Source organism: Heterodontus francisci, chromosome 1, assembly GCF_036365525.1.
Source record: "Heterodontus francisci isolate sHetFra1 chromosome 1, sHetFra1.hap1, whole genome shotgun sequence".
NCBI classification, from domain to species: domain Eukaryota; kingdom Metazoa; phylum Chordata; class Chondrichthyes; order Heterodontiformes; family Heterodontidae; genus Heterodontus; species Heterodontus francisci.
This window is the reverse complement of record NC_090371.1, coordinates 126941493-126963697: the sequence shown is the minus strand read 5'-3', so window position 1 is coordinate 126963697 and position 22205 is coordinate 126941493. Positions and strand designations below refer to the sequence as shown.

The window sequence follows — 22205 nt, the reverse complement described above, 5'->3', positions numbered from 1 at the left end:
AACTTTATGTACTGTCCTGTTTCTTTCTTTGGGCCTCCTTATCTCGAGAGACAATGGATACGCGCCTGGAGGTGGTCAGTGGTTTGTGAAGCAGCGCCTGGAGTGGCTATAAAGGCCAATTCTGGAGTGACAGGCTCCAGACTGTCCTGTTATTGCTTTAAGTATCAGTTGAGGCTATTCTTTTGTCCATTGTATTAATTGAAATAGTGTGTTCCACTAATTAAAACAGCAATCGCGTATCCTTTGAGAAAAATTTCCATACTACTGTTCAATTTTCAGAAACACAATATTAGACAAATCTAGTTTTCTTTTAATCCTCATTCTGCAATAATTCAGTTTCACTTTGTACTCTTACTGTCCCTAGGTCTCAGACAGGAATATGAAGCCAGTACCTCAAGACGTAGTTCAGGTTCTTCCTGCCACTCCCTGAGACGAGGCACATTCAGTGATCAGGAGTTTGATGTTCAAAGTTTAGAAGATGAAGAAGAATGTGTTCCTCATGCTCTGCACCCTCCCCTGAACCGATTCACTCCATCTCCACGGCACACCCCTCGAGCTTCACCAAGACACTCACCTAGGAACTCGCCACGCTCACGCTCTCCTGCCCGGAGTCTGGATTATGGGAGAGCATCTGTGTCACCACAGCCTATGATTAGTCGACTGCAACAACCTCGTCTCTCCCTGCAAGGCCATGCTACAGACTCCCAGTGTAATACTGTCAAAAATGAAGGTAAGCTGTGGAGGAGTACTGGACATAAGTTCCAAATGAATTGTAATATAACTGTTGCATTGAATAGTGGTAGCAACTGTAATAAAAACTAAATCTAGTACTTTAAATGACATGAACTACTTTCTGTAGACACACCCATTTTGTCATCTTTACATGTCAGTGTCCAGTCGTTACGGATAACCTGGCAGTTTATATAAAGTGATAGTACTCTGCATTTCAGTATAAAAATGTTATGGCAGAAACATTGGCTGTTTCCACTTATGCTTGCCAAAGTAATGAAAAACAAAGAACTGTAGTATATATAAATGATTTGGAGGAAAATGTAGCTGGTCTGATTAGTAAGTTTGCGGACGACACAAAGGTTGGTGGAGTTGCGGATAATGATGAGGATTGTCAGAGGATACAGCAGGATATAGATCAGTTGGAGACTTGGGCGGAGAAATGGCAGATGGAGTTTAATCCGGACAAATGTGAGGTAATGCATTTTAGAAGGTCTAATGCAGGTGGGAGGTATACAGTAAATGGCAGAACCCTTAGGAGTATTGACAGGCAGCGAGATCTGGGCATACAGCTCCACAGGTCACAAAGTGGCAACGCAGGTGGATAAGGTAGTCAAGAAAGCATACGGCATGCTTGCCTTCATCGGTCGTGGCATAGAGTATAAAAATTGGCAAGTCATGTTGCAGCTGTACAGAACCTTAGTTAGGCCACACTTAGAATATTGCGTGCAATTCTGGTCGCCACACTACCAGAAGGACGTGGAGGCTTTGGAGAGGGTACAGAGGAGGTTTACCAGGATGTTGCCTGGTCTGGAGGGCATTAGCTATGAGGAGAGGTTGGAAAAACTCGGATTGTTTTCGCTGGAACGACGGAGGTGGAGGGGCGACATGATAGAGGTTTGCAAAGTTATGAGCGGCATGGACAGAGTGGATAGTCAGAAGCTTTTTCCCAGGTGGAAGAGTCAGTTACTAGGGCACATAGGTTTAAGGTGCGAGGGGCAAAGTTTAGAGGGGATGTGCGAGGCAAGTTCTTTACACAGAGGGTGGTGAGTGCCTGGAACTTGCTGCCAGGGGAGGTGGTGGAAGCAGATACAATAGCGACATTTAAGAGACATCTTGACAAATACGTGAATAGGAAGGGAATAGAGGGATATGGGCCCCGGAAGTGTAGAAGGTGTTCGTTTAGGCAGGCATCAAAGATTGGCGCAGGCTTGGAGGGCCGAATGGTTCCTGTGCTGTACTGTTCTTTGTTTGTTTGAATGAACATGAGGTGTGACTGGACAGAAAAAACATTTGATAGATCATTCAACCTATCAAATATGTTTTCCATGCAGAGTGTTAAATTTTCCCTATGAAGGAAAGTTGGGAAACTTAGGAACTGGAGTGGGCCATTCAGTCCCTTGAGCCTTTTCTGCCATTCAGTTAGATCATGGCTAATCTGTGTCTTAACTCTTATTTACCTGCCTTGCTTCCATAACCTTTAATACAGTTACCTAACAAAAATCATCAGTTACAGTTTTGAAATTTTCAGTTGAAATGAAAAGATCTGCGCAACTACTTAATCAGTGCAATACGATGGCATCTTTTGCCCCTCCACTCCCAGTATTACATACAGCTTATCCATTTGGGTATTAGATCATTTTGATCTCTCTAATTTTAAAATCATCTTTTTTTAATCAATAAATTAATCAGTATGCATTAATTTCTTTTGCTGGAATGTGTTCCAAATATCCATCATTCTGAAGGGGGAAAAAAACACCTAATCTTGATTTCAACTTAGATTAATTTTAAATGTATGCATTTTAATAGTCCCATGTAAATAGTCAGCTTTTATCTATATTATCTTTGCTTTTCAGCATTTACAAACCTGGATTGTGCATCCTATTCAATTTCTTTCTTCAGTAAGAGCAAGTTTGTACCATGCCCTGCAAAACTGTCAGTTTAACTAACATTGATAGCAATGGTAGCAGTATGACTGGTGTTATTTGTTCAGTGAGAATTTAGGCGAAAACATTTTTTTTTGTTGCCGTTTTCCACACAAAGAATTGCCACTTTAATTTTTTTTAAAAAGGATACATACTCTGTTAATCTTTGATTACAATATTCTATAAGGCAAAACCCTTTTACAGGGTTCATTTGCTATGTTAAAACTGCAGATTCATTTCTAATATAGGTGGCTAACCATTACTGTTTTTTTTTTCTCTATTTTAGAAAAGTTGAGACGTAGTCTTCCAAATCTATTCAGGACATCTAATATACAGTCAGCAGAATCTGTTAAAAACAGTAGAAGTTGTGACTCAAATTTACAAGTGCCAAATGGGGGAATACCCCGAATTCAGCAACAAGCTTCAGCGAGTAAGTCTGTATTAAAGTCTAAACAAACAAGTTTACACATGGAGTTTCAAAAGGCCTTCAGTGAGGTACTACATAGTAGACTCATGACTAAGGTCAGAGCTTGTAGAGTTAGGGAGCAAGTAGCAGAATGGATAGCAAACTGGCTACAGAACAGAATGTTCTTTAACAGAGGTTAAAGATAGACTGGCAGAAGATAGGAAGTGATATTCTGCAGTGGTTACTGCTGGGATTACAGGTGTTCACCATTTACATAAATGATTTGGACTCTGGAATCGGGAGAACCGTATCAAAATTTGCAGATGGTGAATTGGAGGATATAATTATTACAGAGGAAGACTGCCAAAATACAAGGTAACATTAACAGACTTGCAGAATGGGTGTATAAATGGTAAATGAATTTCAGTATAGATGTTTGAGATGATGCATTTTTATAAGAGGAGTCTGGAGACCACCTACCCCTTAGAAAATAAGGGTCTCAATGTGGTAGAGGCATAAAGGGATCTAGGAGTACAGATTCACAGATCATTCAACAGAGGTTATCAAAAGCATGAAAAGTCCAGTTAAACTAGGGTTCATTTCTATAGGAATATAATTCAAAAGCAGAGAAGTTATGTTAAAATTATGAAGACCCTGTGTTATCCACACTTAGAGTACTGTACACAGTTCTGGTCTCCATACTATAGAAAGGATATAAAAGTACTGGAGAAGGTGCAAAAAAGACTTACAAGGATGGTCTAACTATCTGTACTCTATATAACTATATGATAAAGACTGAAGAGGCTGAGTTTCTTTTATCTAGAAAAGAGAAGACTGAGAGGTGACTGATAGAGGTCTTTAAAATTATAAAGGGGTTTGATAGAGTCCAAAACTAGGGGGAGATAAATATAAGATAGTCATTAACACATCCAATAAAGATTTCAGGAGAAACTTCTTTACTCGAGAGTTTTGAGAATGTGGAATTCACCACTATAAGGACTGGTAGAGGTGAATAGTATAGATGTATTTAAGGGGAAGATGGATAAGTACATGAGGGAGAGAAAGGAATAGAAAGACATGTTGATAGTGTGAGAGGAGGCTTGTGTGGAGCATAAATACCAGCATAGACCTATTGGGCTGAATGGCCTATTTCTGTATAATTGCACGAACAAGATAACTCATCGAGCCAAAACAAGTCTCTTTAAATAATTTAGCGTAAAGCACTAATTTCTGTTCATTACATGATCCATTTTTAGTTGGACGTACAAGTTTTTAAATGTTTGACTTTGAAAAATCTTTGTTTAAACCCATGGCAACAATGCAGTATAGTCCTGACACTTCAGGACATGGAGGTAACTTGAGTAGTTTTCAGTTGACACCAGCCACGGATGTCATTGCATTTCCATTAATCCACTAGGAATCTGCATCCTGTTTTTGTTCCTGATTTGAAGCTTTTCATCTATTTTCCAACTCTACACTGTCCAAATAGTGGTGTGGTTACTCTTGTCTTCCTAGGTACAGGGATGAATTTGTAACTGTTCGAAGTGATGGTACTGTGCTTTTTGCTCTCTGTCTGGTCATAGGGGAAGTTGTTAGCTGTTCCATTCACCGGCTAGTCTTACAGTCAATGTCTTTGTGGTTCATTCACTGGCACTTTAATTCATATTCTAATTTTAAGAAGTTGCAGTAAGATTAGTCTGTGCAGCAATTATCTGCTAATACAGCAACCGTCAGGGAGAGGCAGATCATTTCTCCGTCCTTCCTGTTGACAAGCAAATGACCAATAAGCAGAGAATTTGACTGTTCCGTCTGTGATGAATTTTGAGATTAGAGGAATCTACAAAGCAAATTTATTTATCATCAATATAGCTAGTTCCATGCATTCTAACCCAATAATCATCTTTACAAAGGATTGATCTATGTAATCTATGCGAGTCGAAGAGACTTAGCAGTTGGCAGGAAAAAAGACAGAGGCGCAAGGGGAGAGCCAACTGTGTAACAGCCCCGACAAACAAATTTTTCTGCAGCACCTGTGGAAGAGCCTGTCACTCTAGAATTGGCCTTTACAGCCACTCCAGGCGTTGCTCCACGCACTACTGACCACCTCCAGGCGCTTGCCCATTGTCTCTCGAGATAAGGAGGCCAAAGAAAGAAGGTCTATGTAGAGATAGCATCCTTGCTTGGTAGATAAGATTAGTGAATTAACCAATGATTAAATTCTCTCGAATCCTATGAATGTGAGTGAAGTAATAACCAATAATTAAAAGGATACTTTGAGCCTCGTTGGTTGTCAAGGACCATACCAGACTTTACTGGATAAAAAATAAAATGTGACATGGTGAGGTATTAAGATCTTTGCCATTGATGTGGTATGCTGTCCTCCCAACAAATATGATGAAAATCGGCTGTGTTAAAATCATGTATTACTATTACACATTAATAGTTTGTAGTGTTAGAGTGCTTACAGCTAAAATAAGGGGTTGAAGTAATTTGTGGTATGTCTGATACGTGATGCCTAAAATACATCCTTTTTCATCTGCCCCTTTCTTTATCTTTTAATAGACCAAGTAATTATCAGAGGATATAAAAAAAAAAGCTTTTGTTTCTCTGCAGTTCAGAGAAGAAAGCATTCAGATTCACATCACATTACCAGGACTAACAAATTATATATTTATAATCAAACTACCCAGGAAGATAAACTACTGTAACTGTTCTCAGTTTATTTCTAATGAAAAAATTGAGTGACAAATAACCAACACTTAACGATAATCAATATTTCCACTTCAGTGGCATTCCTTAACAATTATTAATATATTAATTTTAATCAGTTATACTGAGTAACATAGTTGTCAATAAAGTTATTCATAAATAGTCAATTAAAAATGTTAAATTGGCAGGGTTGCAGATCTCTAGATTGTCCTGTAGTTCTATCCACCAGTCTCCTGAACAGCAACCCTTGCCCTGATCTCTTAGGGAGATTGTAAGAAGCATCTGCCCTTATCTAGCAAATCCTTCTGAATAAGAAAATCGGCATTTGATCATTACATTTTTCAAGTAGTGTTGCATACGAACGAACATACGTACGTACAAATTAGGAACAGGAGTAGGTCACTCGGCCACTCAAGCCTGCTCCGCCATTTAGTAAGATCATGGCTGATCTGATTGTAACCTCAACTCCACATTCCCGCCTACCCCCAATAACCTTTTACCCCCTTGCTCATCAAGAATCTATCTACCTCTGCCTTAAAAAATATTCAAAGTCTCTGCTTCCACTGCCTTTTGAGGAAGAGAGTTCCAAAGACTCATGACCCTTAGAGAAAAAAAATTCTTCCTCACCTCTGTCTTAGATGGGCGACCCCTTATTTTTAAACAGTGACCCCTAGTTCTAGATTCTCCCACAAGAGGAAACATCCTTTCCGCATCCACCCTGTCAAGACTCCTTAGAATCTTGTGTTTCAATCAAGTCGCGTCATACTCTTCTAAACTCCAGCGGAGTCAAGCCTAGCCTGTCCAACCTTTTCTCATAAGGCAACCCGCTCATTCCAAGTATTAGTCTGGTAAACCTTCTCTGAACTGCTTCCAACGCATTTACATCCATAAATAAGGAGACCTATACTGTATACAGTACTCCAGATGTGGTCTCATCAATGCCCTGTATAACAAACATAACCTCCCTACTTTTATATTTCATTCCCCTTGCCATAATAACATTCTATTAGCTTTCCTTATTACTTGCTGTACTTGCATACTAACCTTTTGCAATTCCTGCACTAGGGCACCCAGATCCCTCTGCATCTCAGAGCTCTGTAATCTCTCGCCATTTAGATAATATGCTTCTTTTTTATTCTTCCTGCCAAAATGGACAATTTCACATTTTCTCACATTATACTCCATTTGCTAGATTCTGCCCAGTCACTTAACCTATCTATATCCCTTTGTAAAATCCTTATGTCCTCTTCGCAAGTTACTTTCCTACCTATCTTTGTGTCATCAGCAAATTTAGCAACCATACCTTCAGTCCCTTCATCCAAGTCATTTCTATAAATTGTAAAAAGTTGAGGCCCCAGCACAGATCCCTGTGGCACACCACTCGTTACATCTTGCCCACCAGAAAATGACCCATTTATGCCTACTCTCTGTTTTCTGTTAGCTAGCCAATCTTCTATCCATGCCAATATGTTACCCCTGCACCATGAGCTTTCATTTTCCACAATAGCCTTTGATGTGGCACTTTATCAAGTGCCTTCTGGAGATCCGCGTACCGTGCATCCACTGGTTCCCCTTTATCCACAGCACATGTTTCTTCAAAGAACTCCAATAAATTGGTTTAAACATGATTTCCCTTTCACAAAACCATGTTGACTCTGCCTGATTACTTTGAATTTTTCTAAGTGCCCTGCAATAACGTCTTTAATAATAGCTTCTAACATTTTCCCTAAGAGAGATGTTAAGCTAACTGGCCTGTAGTATCCTGCTTTCTATCTCCCTCCCTTTTTGAATAAAGAAGTTACATTGGCTATTTTCCAATCAAATGGAACCTTACCGAAATCTAGTAAATTTTGGAAAATCAAAACCAACACATCAACTATCTCACTAGCCACTTCTTTTAAGACTCTAAGATGAAGTGCAACAGGACCCAGGGACTTGACAGCCTGCAGCTGCGAAAATTTGCTCAGTACCAGTTACCCGGTGATTGTAATTTTCTTGAGTTTCTCCCTCCCATTTCCTGATTTACGGCTATTTCTAAGATGTTACTTGTATCCTCTATGATGAAGACTGATGCAAAATACGCATTCAATTCATCTGCCATCTCCTTATTTTCCCTTAATACTTCCCCAGACTCACTCACTGGAGGACCAACACTCACTTTGTTAACTCTTTTTTTAAATATCTATAGAAACTCTTATCTGTTTTTATATTTCTCGCCAGCTTTCTCTCGTACTCTAATTTTCCCCTCATTAATCTTTTAGTCATTTTTTGCTACTTTTTATATTATTATGACCGAACCGGAGGAGTGCACTGTTCATTCTAGTCCCACTTCTCCACAGGTCACAATATATATTTAAATTTTCCCACTTACCGATACGGTCAATCATAGACTCTCTTTTTCCCAGAATATAACACACTAACCAGGTTTCTTTAATAAACAACAAAATTATGAGTTGATTATAAAACAAGCAACGATGTAAAGCATAAACACACAGATTGAAATATTAAAGTTCCCGTTTTACCTTAGCCCCTCACACTCTCTCACACTGGTTAACCGGAAAAATAAAGGGATTTTTGTTTTTAGAGCTCTATTACAGACAAAAAAAACACTTGGGCTGAATACATGCTCATTCTTGAAGAAACAGCAGATGAGAAGTTGTGTTCCAAAACTGGCATACAGTCTGGCCTCTGAGTACATATAGACAGGTCACTGGGATCTTTTAGAACAGTTCTTTTCAGACAGCATTGCGAATTAATTTAGCAGGCTTTTCTTCGAAGACAGGAGACAAGATGAGTTGACACGGTGGACTTCTCAGGGTCTTTTCGAGATGTGCTGGAAAGCTGAGCTGGGTTGTGGTCTTGCTCCTTCCTTGGGAATTCTCTTCTCTGCTTGGACGTTCTCTCCCTTTTTATACACTTCAACCCCAACTCAAAACAATTCAAAAGTGAAACTGACAACAGGAGGTCAAAATCAATCTTGACCTGTCATTTCTTCGTAAACAACTTCTCCAGGTGTCCAAAGTTCTCCCTCATTTATTTAGTTGGAAGTCAGCTGGTTTCCCAGCCAGGCTTGTTTTCCTCACAAGACCCCTTAGTGTCCCTTTTAAAAAAACATTTCCAGGGACTGTTTTTTAAAGTCAAGTGGCCTTTACATGACCCCCCCTTTTGAAAACCCCAAAGTTTAACATTTCTTCAATCTTTCAAAAATGAATCCTCAAAAAATATATTTAACAAAACCGAGGCACTTTTGCAACAATATTCATTCCGGTCTTCTGACCTGCCACCCATCTTTGTGCAATTATGTTTTTGCTTTAAGTTTGATACTATCTTTAACTTTTTTAGTTAACCACAGATGGTGGGTGCTCCCCTTGGAATTTTTCTTTCTAGTTGGAATGTATCTATTCTGTGTATTCTGAAATATCCCCTTAAATGTCTGCCACTGCATCTCTATTGACCTATCCCTTAACTGACTTTGCCAGTTCACTTTGTTAGCTCTGCTTTCATGCCCTCATAATTTACCTTATTTAAGTGTAAAATACCAACCTAGACCCACTCTTCCCTCCCTCAAACAGAATGTAAAAGTCAATCATATTATGATCACTGCTTCTTAGGGGCACCCTCACTGTGAGGGCATTAATTAATACTATCTCATTGCACAATACCAGGTCTTGTATAGTCTGCTCTCCGGTTGGCTCCAGAGCATGTTGTTCTAAGAAACTATCCCGAAAACATTCCATGAACTCCTCATCTAGGCTACCTTTTCCCATCTGATTTTTCCAGTCTATATGTAGATTAAAATCCCCCATGATTATCGCCAGCTGCTTTCTGACAAGCACCCATTATTTCTTCCTTTATACCCCATCCTACCATGTGGTTACTGTTAGGGGGCTTGTACTCCACTCCCACAAGTGGCTTCTTGCCTTCATCATTTCTCATCTCGACCCAAACCGCTTCTACATCCTGATTTCCTGAACTTGGGTCATTCATCTCTGTTGTGTCAATACTGTCATTAATTAATAGAGTCACCCCTCCACCTTTTCCTAGCTTCCTGTCCTTCCTAAGTGTCATGTGCCCTTCACTATTCAAATCCCAATCTATGCCATCCTGCAACCATGTCTCTGTATTGGCTATCCGATCATACTACTTTATTTCTATTTGAGCTATCAGTTCATCTGTTTTGTTTCGAATGCTACGTGCCTTCAGATACAGAGCCTTTTGTTTTGTCCTTTTTGTTATTTTTGTAACCTCTAGCCTTGTCTGCTGATTTACTCTTAGATTTGGAATCTCTGTCCCTTCTTGACACGGTCTGTTTATCTTTTTCCATATTAATGCCTTTCTCTCTTGCCTTGTCTCTGCTGTTCAATTTGCCACATCTTCCCAAATTTGAAATCTTGCCCCCAGTATTTAGTTTAAACCCTCTCTACTTCCATAGTTATGCAGCTTGCTAGAACTCTGGTCCCTACACTGGTTCATGTGTATGAATCTCTGACAGTATGGGAACAGCAGTGTTAATTTCTGAGAAGTCAGTGAAGACCAACAAGTATCGATGTAACCAGGAAGTCAGACTTATTGTGGGATAGGACGTGGCTAGCCAAATGTTTGCTGAATTTGCATTTCTGTGCAGTGGAGTGTGGTTTGGCTGGCAAGGAGGTTGGAGAAGTAGCCCCTGAAGGTAACAAAATGTGAATGAAGGATTCATCAGTAGTGGGGGTGAGGAACGAGCAGGGGTGGGTGATGCTTTGGAGTTAGAAATAGGCAGTCCTGACAAATAGAAAGTGGTGTTTGAAGCTGAACTAAGGATCAGACAGAATGCCAACATTGCACAATGTCTGGTACAGCGTGAGCAAGCAACAATGGATGGGAATGGAATGGATATGTGTAGTTTTTGGCAGTAGCTGAACTGCTGGTAAGTAGGGGGAAATTCTGGCTATCCTTCATTTGCTGTTCAGGTAATCTGACAGTATTGGGCGATGGTGGAGTCGAGAGTGGCAGTGAACTTCTCTGAAATTCTCCTCACCCACCAAACCATACTTGACAATACAGAAAAGCCAACGTAGCTAAAACTCTGTCACCTGTTCCCCTCCCCTTCCACCCCCTCACTAAGTCCTGCTGCACAGTCACTCCACCCTTGGTCTCCATTCACTCCTCGTAATTCAATCTTCAAATTCCAAATCATCAGCCTAATTTACAAATCCCTCTAAGGCGTTGTCACCCTCTTGTTTGTCAATGCATATGAATGAAATCAATGAAACATGCCTATGGTGTTAACTGAGGGGCAGCATGTAGACAAGAAATAGCGACCCACCATGGAATGTTCAGGCATTGTCAAGATAACCATGCTAGAACAAGAGAACGCATTGCAAGTTGCATCTGAACTGGAGGGGCACCAATATCCTGGGCGGGAGGTTTGCTAGAGCTCTTCGGGAGGGTTTAAACTAGTTTGGCAGGGGGGTGGGAACCGGAGCCACGGATCAGTGGATGGGGTAGCTGTTGAACAGGCAGATACCGAGTGCAGAGAGTCTGTGAGGAAGGTTAGACAGTTGACAGGGCAAAGTTGCAGCCATTATGATGGGTTGAAGTGTGTCTATTTTAACGCAAGAAGTATCAGGAATAAGGGTGATGAACTTGGAGCATGGATCAGTACTTGGAGCTACGATGTTGTGGCCATTACGGAGACGTGGATATCATGGGCAGGAATGGATGTTGGATGTTCCGGGGTTTAGATGTTTCAAAAGGAATAGGGAGGGAGGTAAAAGAAGTGGGGGAGTGGCATTGTTAATCAGGGATAGTATCACAGCTGCAGAAAGGGCGGTCATCGAGGAGGGTTTGTCTACTGAGCCATTATGGGTGGAAGTCAGAAACAGGAAAGGAGCAGTCACTTTGTTGGGAGTTTTCTATAGACCCCCCCAATAGCAACAGAGTCATGGAGGAACAGATTGGGAGGCAGATTTTGGAAAGGTGCAGAAGTAACAGGGTTGTTGTCATGGGTGACTTCAACTTCCCCAATATTGATTGGAACCTCCTTAGTGCAAATAGTTTGGATGGAGCAGTTTTTGTCAGGTGTGTCCAGGAAGGTTTCCTGACTCAATATGTAGATAGGCCGACTAGAGGGGAGACTATGTTGGACTTGGTGCTTGGCAACGAACCAGGCCAGGTGGCAGATCTCTCGGTGGGAGAGCATTTCGGTGATAGTGATCACAACTCCCTGACCTTTACTATTGTCATGGAGAGGGACAGGAGCAGACGGGATGGGAAAATAATTAATTGGGGGAGGGGGAATTACAATGCTATTAGGCAGGAACTGGGGAGCATAAATTGGGAACAGATGTTCTCAGGGAAATGCACGACAGAAATGTGGAAGTTGTTTAGGGAGCACTTGCGACTGCTGGATAGGTTTGTCCCGATGAGGCAGGGAAGGGATGGTAGGGTGAAGGAACCTTGGATGACAAGAGATGTGGAACAGCTAGTCAAGAGGAAGAAGGAAGCTTACTTAAGGTTGAGGAAGCAAGGATCAGACAGGGCTCTAGAGGGTTACAGGTAGCCAGGAAGGAACTGAAGAATGGACTTAGGAGAGCTAGAAGGGGACATGTAAAAGTCTTGGGGAGGATTAAGGAAAATCCCAAGGCGTTCTACACTTATGTGAGGAACAAGAGGATGGCCAGAGTGAGGGTACGGCCGATCAGGGATAGTGGAGGGAACTTGTGCCTGGAGTCGGAGGAGGTAGGGGAGGTCCTAAATGAATACTTTGCTTCAGTATTCACTAGTGAGAGGGACCTGGTCGTTTGTGAGGACAGCGTGGAACAGGCTGATCTGCTCGAACAGGTTGATGTTAAGAGGGAGGATGTGCTGGAAATTTTGAATGATATGAGGACAGATAAGTCCCCGGGGCCAGACGGGATATACCCAAGGATATTACGGGAAGCGAGGGAAGAGATTGCTGCGCCTTTGGCGATGATCTTTGCGTCTTCACTGTCCACTGGAGTAGTACCGGATGATTGGAGGGTGGCAAATGTTGTTCCCTTGTTCAAGAAAGGGAACAGGTATAACCCTGGGAATTATAGACCAGTCAGTCTTACGTCGGTAGTGGGCAAATTATTGGAGAGGATTCTGAGAGACAGGATTTATGATTATTTGGAAAAGCATGGTTTGATTAGAGACAGTCAGCATGGCTTTGTGAGGGGCAGGTCATGCCTCACAAGCCTTATTGAATTCTTTGAAGATGTGACGAAACACATTGATGAAGGAAGAGCGGTGGATGCAGTGTATATGGATTTTAGCAAGGCGTTTGATAAGGTTCCCCATGGTAGGCTCATTCAGAAAGTAAGGAGGCATGGGATTCAGGGAACGTTGGCTGTCTGGATACAAAATTGGCTGGCCCATAGAAGTCAGAGGGTGGTAGTAGATGGAAAGTATTCAGCCTGGAGCTCGGTGACCAGTGGTGTTCCACAAGGATCTGTTCTGGGACCTCTGCTCTTTGTGATTTTTATAAATGACTTGGATGAGGAAGTGGAAGGCTGGGTTAGCAAGTTTGCCAATGACACGAAGGTTGCTGGAGTTGTGGATAGTGTGGAAGGCTGTTGTAGGTTGCAACGGGACATTGACGGGATGCAGAGCTGGGCTGAGAAGTGGCAGATGGAGTTCAACCTGGAAAAGTGTGAAGTGATTCATTTTGGAAGGTCGAATTTGAATGCGGAATGCAGGCTTAAAGACAGGATTCTTGGCAGTGTGGAGGAACAGAGGGATCTTGGGGTCCATGTCCATAGATCGCTCAAAGTTGCCACCCAAGTTGATAGGGTTGTTAAGAAGGCGTATGGTGTGTTGGCTTTCATTAACAGGAGGATTGAGTTTAAGAGCCGCGAGGTTATGCTGCAGCTCTGTAAGGCCCTGGTTCGACCACACTTGGAATATTGTGTTCAGTTCTGGTCGCCTCATTATAGGAAGGATGTGGAAGCTTTAGAGAGGGTGCAGAGGAGATTTACCAGGATGCTGCCTGGACTGGAGGGCATGTCTTACGAAGAAAGATTGAGGGAGCTAGGGCTTTTCTCATTGGAGCGAAGAAGGATGAGAGGTGACTTGATAGAGGGGTACAAGATGATGAGAGGCATAGATAGAGTGGATAGCCAGAGACTTTTTCCCAGGGTGGAAAGGGCTTTCACCAGGGGGCATAATTTTAAGGTGATTGGAGGAAGGTTTCGGGGAGATGTCAGAGGTAGGTTCTTTATACAGAGAGTGGTGGGTGCGTGGAATGCGCTGCCAGCGGTGGTAGTAGAAGCAGATACATTGGGGCATTTAAGCGACTCTTGGATAGGTACATGGATGATAGTAGAATGAAGGGTAGGTAGTTAGTTTGATCTTAGAGTAGGTTAAAAGTTCGGCACAACATCGTGGGCCGAAGGGCCTGTACTGTGCTGTACTGTTCTATGTTCTGTCTATGTTCTATGAGACATGTTGACTACATTGGACAGGTAAAAATGGAACTAAACAAGGGTTGTGCCACAGAAATGATGAAACAGGAAGGATGGAATGATTGACTGTGTTGAGCACCACAGTACAGTAGGTCTGGTAATGGCACTTGAGGACTATTTATGTCCAACATTTAAAACATACAGTGAGGGGATAAATATCTCCATATCTGTTATGTGGAAAACACATAGGCACAAGTTATTATTTGTAAAACACAATATTGCTAATTAGCGTTTGTGTATTGTCTTTTTTCTCCCATATCCTGGCACCCATGGATATTTTAACCCAACAAATCTTTCTTTCACCTCCAAAAAATGGCTTCATTTTAAAATAACATCTATTTCAGCTTTTCAGCTGCAATGTCATTCCTTGATCAAGAAGACATGCAGGCTGTCTGCTCTTATTTACCAATGCTACCTTGTAACTAGAGTGGTACGAGAGTAATACAAAATGACTCACTTTACAATTTCTCTTCCTTCCCTGTGGAAAAGTGCTAAGGTGTTTCTCATCTTGCTGTTAGCCAGTTTTCATTGCGATTAGAACATGCCATAGAGGAAATTGCAGTAGTGCTTACCTCCGTAAGCGAAAGGTGTTTGTAATCCTTGATTTCTTCTCACACCTCATACATACACTGAGATGTTCCTTAGAAAACCTTTCCTCTGGCCCCACCCATTGTGGTATTAGAGATGGGTTTCGACCGAGATGTTAAAATACTCCATGAAATGCATTGCTGCTGCAACTGGTGAGGGGAGGGGATGTTGCTGGAATGCAGCGAGTAATTATTGAGAGTGGAAATGCAAGGATGGATAAGCATTCTGCAGTTTTGTTTGATTACCTTCAAGGATCAGGTGAGTATTCAGGCATTTAATCAGTGGATTAGAGTTTGCAAAAAGGGAAATTCTATGATTTGTCGATGGTGTGGGCTTGGTGAGTTGAATAGTAATTTTTTATTTTATGTTTTTTTTTTAAGAAGCCATTTATGATCACTTTAATTTTACTTTGCCACGTATTTGTGAAAAAAATCTCTTTGGTACTGTGCTTGCCCTAGGTTTAACTTAAAGTTTTTGATATATCAGATCTTCATGCTGACTTTTAATTTTAATATTTAATTTGCAGAAAGAACATCACAATTATCAGTAACATATTAAAAAGTGGGAATGTGGCAGTATGGTTGGTTACTGCAGTAGTTGCATTGCCTGCCATAATGTTGGAGATTTGACTTTTGTACAGAACTGTTCACTTCCATTGCTGACGTAGTAGGGAATGTGGAGAATGGGTGGGCTACCAGTTGGCAAACTGATCTAAGCTTTGTAAAAGACTGAAGGTAGCGACAGTGATATGGGGCACGGTTTCTTCTGGGTTCCTTTTCAGTCTCTCGGCCACCATTGCCACCTGTTTAGTCCTTGCATCGATGAATGTGATTACCCAGTCAAGTATCTGAGTGCTTTGTAACTGAGTGGGTGACCCCTTTTTTACTCAACACAGTTACTGGCTTTCATTTGAACTAATTTGCTTTCCTTATACAAATATTGGTTTGGCTGCTTGATGTAACAATGGAATGGGTTAATCACTGAACAGTACTGATGGTGGCTGATGAAAGGCCTGGCTCTGAGACTGTTTGACTGAAATTTTCGAAGAGCACAGAGGGATCAGATAATTTATATCAATTGGAAAACAGAAACCGGTGTAAAGGATTATAAATCAACTCTTCTCAGTAAATGAGAACAGTAAGTGCCTGAAATGCTGAACAGGTCTGGCAGCATCTGTGTAGAGAGAAACTGAGTTAACGTTTCAGGTCTGTGACCTGTGAAAAGTTAGAAATGTAACAGTCTTTGAGCAAGTGAGAGGGGAAGGACTGTGATGGGTCAGAATGGGGAGAGATTAAATGACGGTCAGTAAAGCTCGTGTTATTGAATTTGCATTCCTTATGGCTATGTGTATCTTGTTAAATTTAAAGTCTCTGGTAAGATACTTCCCAAGGACATGGTTAAGTATTTTAATTTTCCAAGCAAGGAATTTCTAGATACAGCAGGTAAAGAATGTGAAAGGCAGCAATGGAATTTTTGAATTCCTTCTTAGGATGTGAGCATTGCTGGCAAGGCCAGCATTTATTACCCATCCCTAATTGCCCTCGAGAAGGTGGTGGTGAGCCGCTGCAGTCCATGTGGCGTACGTACACCCACAGTGCTTTTTTCTGTAGCAGAGTGATACAGCTGAATAGCTTGCTACACCAGTTCAGAGGGCAGTTAAGAGTCAACCATATTGCAGTGGGTCTGGAATCATGTGTAGATTTTCTTCCTAAAGGATATTAGTGAATCAGATGGGTTTTTCGTGAATCGGATGTTTTTTTGGGGAATCCAGTAGTTTCATGATCATTATTAATGAGACAAGCATTTTATTCCAGATTTATTAATTAATTGAATTTAAATTCCCTAGTTGCCACGGTGGGATTTGAATTCATGGCTCTGGAGCATTAGTCCAGGCCTCTGGCCTCTGGATTGCTAGTCCAGTAACATTACCACTATGCTACATTCCCCCTTTACGGCACTTATTTCTGGAGATAGTTCATACAAAATATTCACATTGATGAAATGGGGCAGAAGATTATTTTTATGTGTAATTGATGTAGATGACAGGTGATTCTAGATTTTATTTCAATATTCATGGAATGTGTTTTGCAGGAAAGTCAGGATACAGGCATATATAACAATTAGGCAATGAAATATGCCACTCTTGGTGATTTTAAAATGACTGCCAAGTATTTTCTAGAATGCTAAAACCTGAAGTAGCAATATGGGTTGTTTGGGTTGTTCACAGTTGGTGACATTAGCTCTGTGGCTTAAGACTCTTCCAGTTTTTGTTCATGGGAACATAGGAGCAGGAGTAGGCCATTCAGCTATATCACTTGATGTCATTAGCAACTAGAAATCTATCGGTCTCTGTCTTGAACATACTCAGTGACTGAGCTTCCAGCACCCTCTGGGGCAGAGAATTGCAAAGATTCACCACCCTCTGAGTGAAGAAGTTCCTCCTCATCACAGTTCTAAATGGTTTGCCCTTTTTTTTTTTTACAGATTATGTCCCCTAGTTCTCGACCCCACAGCCAGGGGAAACATCCTTTCTGCATCTACCCTGTCTATCCCTTTTAAGAATTTTGTAAGTTTCTATGAGATCGCCTCTCATTCTTCTAAACTCCAAACAATACAGGCCCAGTCACCTCAATCTCTCCTCATAGGACAATCCCACCATCCCAGGAATCAGTCTGATGAAACTCCGCTGCACTCCCTCGATGGCAAGTATATCCTTCCTCAGGCAAGGGGACCAGAACCGCACACAATATTCCAAGTGCGGCCTCACCAATGCTCTATACAATTGACGCAAGACTTCTTTGCTTCAGTACTCAAATTCTCTTGCGATAAAGGCTAACATACCATTTGCCTTCCTAATTGCTTGCTGTTCCTGCATGCTAGCTTTCAGTGACTTATGAACAAGGGCACCCAGGTCCTTTTGGACATCAACACTTTCCAATCTCTCACCATTCAAGAAATACTCTGCGCCTCTGTTCCTCCTTCCAAAGTGGATAACCTTACACTTATCCACATTATAATTCCATCTGCTATGTTCTTGCCCATTCACTCAGCCTGTCCAAATCCCCTTGAAGCCTCTTTGCATCCTCCTCACAACTCACATTCCCACCACGTTTTGTATCATCCGCAAACTTGGAAATATTACAGTTGATCCCCACATCCAAATCATTGATCTAGATTGTGAACAAGTGGGGCTCAAGCACTGATCCTTGCAGTACCCCATTGGTCACAGTCTGCCAACCTGAGAATGACCCACTTGTTCCTACTCTCTGTTTTCTGCCTGTTACCCAGTCCTCAATCCATGCTAGTATATTCCCCCAATCCCATGCACTTTAATTTTGCTCAGTAACCTCCTATGTGGGACTTTATCAATAGTCTTCTGAAAGTCCAAATACACTACTTCCTCTGGTTCCCCCTTATCCAATCTGCCTGTAACATCCTCAAAAAACTCTTTAACAAATGTGTCAAGCATGATTTCCCCTTCATAAATCCATGTTGACTCTGCCCAATCAGACCATTATTTTCCAAGTGTCCAGAAATCACATCCTTTATAATAGATTCTAGTATTTTCCCTACTACCATTATCGGGCCAACAGGTCTGTAGTTTCCAGTTTTCTCTCTCCCTCCTTTCTTAAACAGTGGGGTTACATTTGCTACCTTCCAATCCTCAAGCACCATTGCAGAATTTATAGAATTTTGAAAGATGATCACCAATGCATCCACTATCTCTGTAGCCATCTCTTTCAACACCCGAGGGTGAAGATCATTGGGTCCCAGGCATTTGTCAACTTTCAGCCCCATTAATTTCTCCAATACTACTTTTTTACTAATCCTTATTTCTTTCAGTTCCTCATTCTCACTAGACCCTTGGATCTCAATTATTTCTGGGAGACTTCTTGTGTCTTCCTCGCTGAAGACAGACACAAAGTAATCATTTAGCTTCTCTGCCACTTTATTTTCCATTATAATTTCTCCTGTCTCGATTTGTAATGGACCCACATTTGTCTTAGCTAATTTTTTTCATTTTTGCATACCTATAGAAGTTTTAACAATCTGTATTTATATTTCTTGCTGGTTTACATTCATATTCTGTTCTTTATCAATTTCTTGTTCCTCCTTTGTTGGATTCTAAAATTCTTCCAATCCTCTGGCTTACAACTTTTTTTTGGTAACTTTATAAGCCTCCCCCTTTGATCTAATACTGTCTTTAACTTCCTTTGTTAACTACAGCTGACTTGCTTTCCCAATTGGGTTCTTTTGCCTTAAAGGAATGTATGTTTTTTTGAAAACCATGCGCTAATTTTTTAAATACTAGCCATTGCCTATCTACTGTCAAACCTTTCTCAACTGACATAATGGGACATGAAATTGTATTTCAATTCATGATCAGTTTGATTCTTGCAGATTTTGCGTATGTTTCATCTGCTTAACAGCAATCCCCATTTGGTATGCATTGACACAAAATTATGATATATATGAGCAATGAGTCTTCTCTCCATTTTGGTGAGGTGGTGGTGTACTGTTATTGTCACTAGACTAATAACCCGGAGATCCAGGGTATTTCTGCGGGGACATGGGTTTGAATCCCACCACAGCAGAAGGTGGAATTTGAATTCAATTAATAAACTAGACTTTTAATTCCAGAGTTAATGGCCATGAAACCATTGCCGATTGTTGTAAAAACCCATCTGGTTCACTAATGTCCTTTAGGGAAGGAAATCTGCTGGCCTACATGTGACTCCAGACCCACAGCAATGTGGTTGACTCTTAAATGCCCTCTGAAACGGCCTAGAAAACCACTCAGCTGTATATAACTGCTACGAAGTCAATAAAACAGAATGAAACTGGACAGACCACCCTGCATCAACCTTGGCACCAGAAATGACAACGGCAAACCCAGCCCTGTCGACCCGGCAAAGTCCTCCTTACTAACATCTGGGGACTAGTGTCAAAGTTGGGAGAGCTGTCCCACAGACTAGTCAAGCAACAGCCTGACATAGTCATACTCACGGAATCATATCTTACAGACAATGTCCCAGACACTGCCATCACCATCCCCGGGTATGTCCTGTCCCACCGGCAGGACAAACCCAGCAGAGGTGGCGGCACGGTGGTATAGTCGGGAGGGAGTTGCCCTGGGAGTCCTCAACATTGACTCCTGACCACATGAAGTCTCAGAGCATCAGGTCAAACATGGGCAAGGAAACTTCCTGCTGATTACAACCTCCTGCTGATGACCACCTACCTCCCTCCCTCAGCTGATGAATCAGTACTCCTCCATGTTGATCACCACTTGGAGGAAGCACTGAGGGTGGCAAGGACACAGAATGTACTCTGGGTGGGGGACTTCAATGTCCATCACCAAAAGTGGCTCAGTAGCACCACTACTGACCGAGCTGGCTGAGTCATAAAGGACATAGCTGCTAGACTGGATATGCAGCAGTTGATGAGGGAACCAACAAGAGGGAAAAACATACTTGACTTCGTCCTCAACAATCTGCCTGCCGCAGATGCATCTATCCATGACAGCATTGGTAGGAGTGACCACCTCACAGTTCTTGTGGAGACGAGGATACCCTCTTTCGTCTCGTGTGGCACTAACACCATGCTAAATGTGATAGATTTTGAACGGATCTAGCAGTGCAAAACTGGGCATCCATGAGGCGCTGTGGGCCATCAGCAGCAGCAGAATTGTACTCGAGCACAATCTGTAACCTCATGGCCCGGCATATTCTCCACTCTACCGTTACCATCAAGCCAGGAGACCAACCCTGGTTCAATGAAGAGTGCAGGAGGGCATGCCAAGAGCAGCACCAGGCATACCTCAAAATGAGGTGTCAACCTGGCGAAGCTACAACACAGGGCTACTTGCGTGCCAAACTGCGTAAGCAGCATGCGATAGACCAAGCTAAGCGATCCCACAGCCAACGGATCAGATCTAAGCTCTGCAGTCCTGCCACATCCAGCCGTGAATGGTGATGGACAATTAAACAAATAACTGGAGGAGGTGGCTCCACAAATATTCCCATCCTCAATGAGGGGGGAGCCCAGCACGTCAGTGTGAAAGATAAGGCTGAAGCATTTGCAGCAATTTTCAGTCATAAGTGCCGAGTTGATGATCCATCTCGGCCTCCTCCTGAAGTCCCCAGCATCACAGATGCCAGTCTTCAACCAACTTGATTCACTCTGCGTAATGTCAAGAAACGACTGAAGGCACTGGATACTGCGAAGGCTATGGGCCCTGACAATATTTCGGCAATAATACTGAAGACCTACGCTCCAGAACTTGCTGTGCCCCTCCTACACTCCTACAGCTACAACACTGGCATCTACCCAGCAATGTGGAAAATTGCCCAGGTATGTCCTGTACCTAAAAAGCAAGACAATTCCAAACCGGCCAATTACCGCCCCATCAGTCTACTCTCAATCATCAGTAAAGTGATGGAAGGTGTCAGCGACAGTACTATCAAGCAGCAGTTGCTTAGCAATAACCTGCTCAGTGACCCTCAGTTTGGGTTCCGCCGGGGCCACTGAGCTCCTAACCCCATTACAGCCTTTGTCCAAACATGTACAAAATAGGTGAGGTGAGAGTGACTGCCCTTGACATCAAATGCAGCATTTGGCCGAGTATGGCATCAAGGAGCCCTAGCAAAACTGAAGTCAATGGGAATCGGGGAAAACTCTCCACTGGTTGGAGTCATACTTAGCGCAAAGGAAGATGTTTATGGTTGTTGGGTCAATCATCTCAGCTCCAGGACAGCACTGCAGGAGTTGCTCAGGGTAATGTCCTAGGCCCAACCATCTTTAGCTGCTTCTTCAGTGACCTTCCTTCAATCATAAGGTCAGAAGTGGGGATGTTGGCTGATTGCACAACATTCAGCGCCATTTGCAACTCCTCAAATACTGAAGCAGTCCGTGTAGAAATGCAGCAAGACCTGGACAATATCCAGGCTGGGGCTGATAATTGGCAAGTAACATTCACGCCACACAAGTGACAGGCAATGACCATTTCAAGCAAGAGAGAATCTAACCGTCTCCCTTTCATGTTTAATGATATTACTATCGCTGAATCCCCCACTATCGACATCCTGGGGGTTACCATTGACCAGAAACTGAACTGGAGTAGCCATAATACCGTGGCTACAAGAGCAGGTCAGAGGCTAGGAATCCTGCGACAAGTAACTCGCCTCCTGACTCCCCAATGCCTGTCCACCATCTACAAGGCACAAGTCAGGAGTGTGATGGAATACTGTCCACTTGCCTGGATGGGTGCAGCTCCTACAATACTCAAGAAGCACGACACCATCCAGGACAAAGCAGCCCGCTTGATTGGCACCCCATCCACAAACATTCACTCCCTCCACCACAAACATTCACTCCCTCCAC

At 42.3% G+C, this 22205-nt stretch overlaps 1 protein-coding gene across 3 annotated transcripts in view; it reads left to right on the top strand.

The window, feature by feature from the left end:
* The window catches only part of slain2 (SLAIN motif family, member 2), a 101125-nt gene that overhangs the window by 64724 nt on the left and 14196 nt on the right, over positions 1-22205 (top strand). For 2 of the 3 annotated variants that reach the window (XM_068035775.1, XM_068035764.1), the window contains exons 5-6: positions 365-730; positions 2941-3084. In XM_068035775.1, coding sequence (XP_067891876.1) covers positions 365-730; positions 2941-3084 — 510 coding nt within the window. The remainder of the gene's footprint in view (positions 1-364; positions 731-2940; positions 3085-22205) is intronic. The other variant, XM_068035784.1, reaches the window with a different exon arrangement.